General features: G+C 32.7%; 1 protein-coding gene across 1 annotated transcript; it reads right to left on the bottom strand.

Moving 5' to 3' along the window:
• Positions 1 to 1,430: 1,430 nt before the first annotated feature.
• On the bottom strand, positions 1,431 to 1,793 carry LOC125835106 (14 kDa proline-rich protein DC2.15-like). Its single transcript, XM_049514274.1, has one exon. The coding sequence runs from the start codon at positions 1,791 to 1,793 to the stop codon at positions 1,431 to 1,433; it is 363 nt and encodes a 120-aa protein (XP_049370231.1).
• Between the last annotated feature and the right edge of the window lie 4,714 nt (positions 1,794 to 6,507).

Raw genomic sequence — 6,507 nt, 5'->3', positions numbered from 1 at the left:
AACTGGAGACAATAGCAGCAACACTATTAACATTGGCACCAGTGTAAATGTCTCAAATTCTAGAAATGGTGGAAACACCATTAACTTCAATCACCCATATTACCTTCACCCTTTAGACTCTCTTGGAATGACCCTAATAAGTGTTGTTTTTTACGGAAGAGGTTACCCAGGTTGGAGAAGGTCCATACTGATTGCATTATCAGCCAAGAAGAAGCTTGGATTTATCAATGGCTCTTGCAAAGTCCCAGATCTGGATGCTGCAGACTATGAGCAATGGGCATGTTGCAATGACATGGTGATATCTTGGATACTAAACTCCTTGGCAAAAGATATTGGAGATAGTACTTATCTATTCCAAAACAACCAAAGGGATTTGGGAGAGACTCGAACACAGATTTGGAAGATCAAATGGGGTTAAATTGTACCACCTTTGAGGGTTGCATCCCCTATATTTTAGACATTAGAGTTTTGGTACTAAGACTTGCATTTCTTAGGGGTTTATTTTTGCATAATTATTTTAACTATTGAGTTGAATTTACGAGGGCTCAATTGTTTAGTAGTCTAAACTATTTGAACTATTGATTGAGTTTATGGAAACTCAATTTCTAGTTGTTTCTAAAGTGCTCCCTTAATATTTATTTGATAACTTGATTTTATAAATGGTGTTGGGTTAAATTTTTTATTGGTAGTTGGTTCTCCCATTAAGGGATTAGTGTGGATGCCACTCACGAGTCACGATGGTCTGAATTGTACCAGTAAGTCATGACATATAACTAATGATGATACCGGATATGGTGACAATAGTAAGACAAAATATTTTAATGTAGAAACTAAATTACATGCTAGCACAAAATAATAATTAAACATATAATTTAACAAATTTAGTAATTGACATGGTGCAATATCTAAATGGCTGCTATGATGAGCTTATTCGATCCCATATGCAGGATGCTAAATGAGGTTAAATTATTAGAGGTATGGCATCAAGTTATTATAATAGCATAGGCATGCTAAAACTAAACTCCTATTAGACAGAATTTTTAAATAATAACATAAAATATGCTGATAAATAACACGTGTTAATAGTAGGGCAGTTGAAAATTAAGCATTATTACACATGATAAATGCTATTTAAATGATATTAAACAATAAAATAAAAAAATATCTAAGCAGGACACCAATGGCTTCTTCAAAAGTAGAGTTTATAATAGTATCAATTTAATTATACGAAGAGCATGGAGAGGTAATAAAGACTAGTTTTATTTATTCAGAAGATGAGAAATAGGTTGAGGAACTTGCATATGCAAAGTTCACTTATTTAAATTATTAAAAAAGGTTCGTACGTGCATAATTTCATAAGCACGACGAGACATTTATTTATTTATTAACCGATTGGCAATTAAGCATAATGAGGCAAAGTAGAGGGTAGTTTAACAAGTGAAGCCAGTAGGAGGATTCTTTCCACAACTGTTTAGTATGAGGCTTAGAGAGAGTGGTACATTCAAATTAATTCCCAGCACATTTGCTCTTATGGCGGTGCACAAGCAAACTGCGGCCTCTAGGTCCGTCAGTCCCTGGATGAAACTGCAGCATGGCATAGTTGGTGAAGACCCGACTACTACATTCACCAAATGAAGTATATTAGCACACACACCAAGTTTCAAAGTATCTATTGAGCACGTTTGTTGTCCTCCGCGATTTCCAGTATCATTGGTTCCATTTACAAGAGCAAACAAGACGAGATTCAATGATAGGAAAAGGGCAATTGAGGGGTGACTTGTTTTTGAAGCCATGCTCAAATGTAGAGAATATATATTAATTAAGGAGTTTATAATTTTCAAGATGATGTGTTACTAACTTCTGACGATGGGTATTTATAATAAATTATAACAAGGCCAACTGTTGCACTTAATAGTAAATGTACGATAGATATTATTACTTCAAATTAAATACTAGATTAGTAGCATATGCAAAGTCAATTATTGTTTGCTGTTGATTAATTGGTAATGCATGAATGTTCGATATATGTTTGGCACCCTATCATATGGTAAAATGATAAGATCAATATATCAATCATTATTTTCGTAAAAAGTGTGCTTGGTCAAAATTTGACAAGTAAATAGGGACATAGGGAGTACTAGCTAGCTACGATTGGACTCGGCTCACCTCCAATGTGTTGAAGTGTGTGACGATCGATCTTATTTAAAAAACTTAACATGTTGGAGAGATCATACTCCGCCCTTATGTGCGGGTCTGATTTTCTTTTCATGGGCCAAACACGTGGAAATTCTTGGTGATATGGATAGCGGTGAGATTCGATCACACGATTTATGTCTGCTATGATACCATGTTGAAGTGTATGACCATCTATACTATATTAAAAGTATGGAAAATGGTCTAAAAAACCCTTGAACTATTGAAAATGGTACAGAACTACCTTCATCCACCTACATATATATATATATATATATATATATATATATATATATATAATTTTCAATCAATAATATATAAAGATAAATAAAAATATATTAAATATTAATATAATATTAACATAACAATTTAAATATTATTAAAAATATCAAGCAAAATAAACTTAAAAACATTCCACAAATTAAATGACTACATACGAAAATTCACCAAATAAATAAATATAAGATATATATTGGTAAATGTATATGGAAAGGATAGTTTGATCTTGAAGAAAATAATTTTCTGCTTCGGTTTTTTTTATGAAGTAGAAATTTTTAGCTTTTTTCTAATAACAGAAAAACTGATTATGTTTTCCAATTGGAAGTAATTTTACTGATCAACCAAACACTATGATTTTACAAAAAAAATAATTTTTTTCAAGGCAAGTGGTTTTGCCTCCCAAACAATGCCAAACTCTCTCTCTCTCTCTCTCTCTCTCTCTCTATATATATATATATCATAATTTTTTACCAAAAAATTCTAACAAACACCTATGGCCCCCGTAAATTCACCCCAACTCACCTATATGTTCTCTTATATATTATATATTCTCTTATTATATAAGGGGGAGTTTGCACAAAGCAAGCTCCTCCCCGTCAACATGCCTGCTCATCATAGTGGCCTTTTTTGTACTTTGTAATTATTTTGCTACAAATCTATTGTACTTTGTGGCGACGGCTGTTTCACGATGGGAATGGGAGAGGAGAAGAGGAGGAAGATGGCGGGCGCTTAGGTTATCAACCGTGTGGAGTAAAAAAAATATTTTATTTAATTAAAAAATATTGAGTCAAAAGATTATTTAACCTATTATTTAATCTTTTTAATTAATAATTTTAAAAAAATAGTTAATGAAAATATTGTTAACATGTTATTTATTTAAATGACGCGGATTTGGGATGTCATCTATTTAAGAGAGAGTGAACGACAGACATGGTAGAAGGGGTTTAAAAATCTTCTTTTGATTGAGTTTAAGGGTTCAATTGATAAAGGGTTAAGTAGAAGGGTCCATAATACAAACCCGTACAAATATCAGGGTTCATTAGATCATTTCGCCTAATTATTCTAATATTTAAAATTTTGAAATAAATTAAAGTAAAACTATTAAATTTTAATTATCTGCAACAGGTTTAAACTCTAATACTGTATTTAGTATTTTAAATTGAATAAAATTATAGCTTTGATCTTGAAACTCTTATAATTTAATACGTGTTCTTTGGATTTCTTCAGATTCTAGGACTCCTTTACTATCCGTATAGGAGTAATCAAGATTTGCCTCTTTTCTTTTATTTTTTCTTTGTTAAATTGTGTTTTGTTTTGATTATGTTATTTAACTATCTTTTTATATATAATTCGTCAGTAGTTGTATTTGTAAATTGAGTTTAATTATTTTAAAAATAAAGAATTCCTAAAATGTTTGATAAGAATAAAATGTATGATTTACATAAATCCCATAAGTTGGTGGAGACCCGACTATTATATTCACCAAATTAAGTATATTAGCACACACACCAAGTTTCAAAGTATCTATTGAGCATGTTTGTTGTCCTCCGCAAATTCCAGTATCATTGGTTCCACTTACAAGAGCAAACAAGACGAGATTCAGTGATAGGAAATGGGCAACTGAGGGGTGACTTTTTTTGGAAGCCATATAAATTAATTAAGTAGTTTATAATTCTTACGATTTCGAGCGATTCTTCCCGCAAAAGGCAAATCTTTTTCTTTCCGTCCCAAATAAAACAATTGAATAGGGACTTAGTTGTGACCAAGCACGCTTGATGTGCTACTAACCATCTAACCACGGGTATTTATACTACTGTTGCAATTGAAACAATTTAGATATTATAACTTCAACTTAAATATTAGATTAGTAGCATATATAAACTTAGTCAATTATTGTCTGCTCATGTTGATTATTTGGTCATGCATGAATAGTTGCATGTTGAAAATGTCAAGCAAGCATTAAGTAGTACTACTGTAGTAGTAATTAGTATTAGCCACCACCAAAGGAAATGGATCTTGGGTTTGAGCTCTGAGTATGGAAAAATTCTTGATAAAGAGCGCTTCCCTCTTAATAGGGTTCTATGTGGTGTGAATGCAAAATAGACAAACTCTAATACGGATAATGAACACGGGTTAAGAAATAAAAAAAATTTAGTACTAGCCACCGCTATTGGACTCGGCTCACCTCCAATGTGCCCCTAATTTAATTATATTACCAATAATTTTAATTTATATTACATGTATTCAATTTAAATAAGAATTTGAGAAAAATAGAAAGGAGCTCGATCCAATAGTTTGCATGCATTCCTGCTCTATAATATAGCTATTGCATCCAATTCAATATGCTTTTATAGTATTAATTATTCTGGTGATCAAAGACATTTCTACTAAACTACTCCAAGTTAGGGGCGGCTCAATGGAGTATGTGGCCTAAAGCTAATTCTAAAAAAAAAGCCTCAATATATTACGCTCATTTTATTTTATATATTTTTATTTGACTTGGCATGAAGTTTCAGATATATAAAAAACTTTCTAACATAATTGTCTAAAATTAAATGTGTGTATATAAAATATAAAAAATATTTTTTAATCGAACATAATATTTAATTAGAAATATTTTAAATTTCATGAGAAAATTTAATTTTCACATGATATATATGCTAATAAAAAATAGTGAAAAAGACAGAAAAAAATGATGGATTGTGTTGCTTTATTGGTCAAAATCGATGGAAAAGAGGTGCAGTCCAGTTCGTCGCTTTTTTGCTCGACGATTTTCAAAAATCAAGCGTACAGCATCACAATAAAGCAGTGGACATCATCATTTTGGGATATTTTTAAATTATTATTTTTTTAATAACGCGACACCATCGTTCGCTTTTTTTGATTTTTCACTCTTTTAAAATTACAAAAAGCGACGGACAAAGCGACTCTATTAGTCTTTTTTTAATTTATATTTTTCTTTAAATGCATAAATACATCTCAAATCTTCGAAAGAATAGTTAATGACTTTAAGGGCATGTTTGGAAAATCACTTGGTAATACGGATAACAGACACGGGATAAGAAACAAAAAAAAATTAGTACTAGCCGCCGCTATTGGACTCGGCTCACCTCCAATATACCCTTAATTTAATTATATTACCATTAATTCTAACTTTTGTTACATGTATTCTATTTAAATAAGAATTTGAGAAACATAGAGAGGAGCTCCATCCAATAGTTTGCATGCATTAATGCTTTATAATATAGCTCTTGAAAATTTAATATGTTTTTATAGTATTAAATATAAACAAGTTATAGTTTGATGAAAGTGCATCTAGTGAACTCTGGAAAAAAAAACCCTAGCCGCCAACCATATTGTTGATCTATCTGAGCTTTTCCGGTGGCCATGGCCACCAACTCACCAGGATTAGAGTGTGAGACCTCACGCGCCTAAGAGGGCAGGAGTTATGCGGACGTTCTTCGTCCACCAACAGAGCCCGCAAAGTTGATTCCGATGAAATCGATTATGTATTTACATGGAGAACCCAGAATTATTTGGGAGGAAGAGGAGGTAGAGCAGATGATAATCAAGGAAAACCTAGCATTCGCTGTAATAGGGAAATTTTCATATGGGTGCCCGGCGATACAAGATCTAAGGAAGATTATCCCCAAACAATGCGATCTCAAGGGAGAATGCAAAATTGGACTGCTTAGCAATAGACATGTTTTAATTCGTGCTTCATGCCTAGAGGATTATGTTAACTTACTGTCCAAACCTGCTTTTTATCTAATAATAAGTGGATGGTCCTATACTATGCGCACGTTGAAGTGGGAACCTATGTTTAATCCAGAAGAGGAGACATCGACTGCAATCGCATGGATCTCTTTTCCAGCGTTGCCCCTGAATTTCTTTGTGAAGGAAGCCGTGTTTTCACTGGCTGCAGCAGTTGGCAAGCCGTTGCAAGTGGATTTGGCGACAAAGAACCAAACGAGGCCCAGTTGTGCACGAGTGAAGGTAGAAGTTGACTTACTTCGGGAATTCCCACACAAAATT

This window comes from Solanum verrucosum, unplaced genomic scaffold, assembly GCF_900185275.1.
Source record: "Solanum verrucosum unplaced genomic scaffold, falcon-dt-bn FXZP01001031.1, whole genome shotgun sequence".
NCBI lineage: Eukaryota > Viridiplantae > Streptophyta > Magnoliopsida > Solanales > Solanaceae > Solanum > Solanum verrucosum.
The sequence above is the reverse complement of the archived record's forward strand: the minus strand, read 5'-3'. Positions and strand labels throughout refer to the sequence as shown.

What these genes read in the sequence shown, in the direction of transcription:
- LOC125835106 (XM_049514274.1), bottom strand. Translation starts at nt 1,793, where the DNA reads ATGGCTTCAAAAACAAGTCACCCCTCAATTGCCCTTTTCCTATCATTG.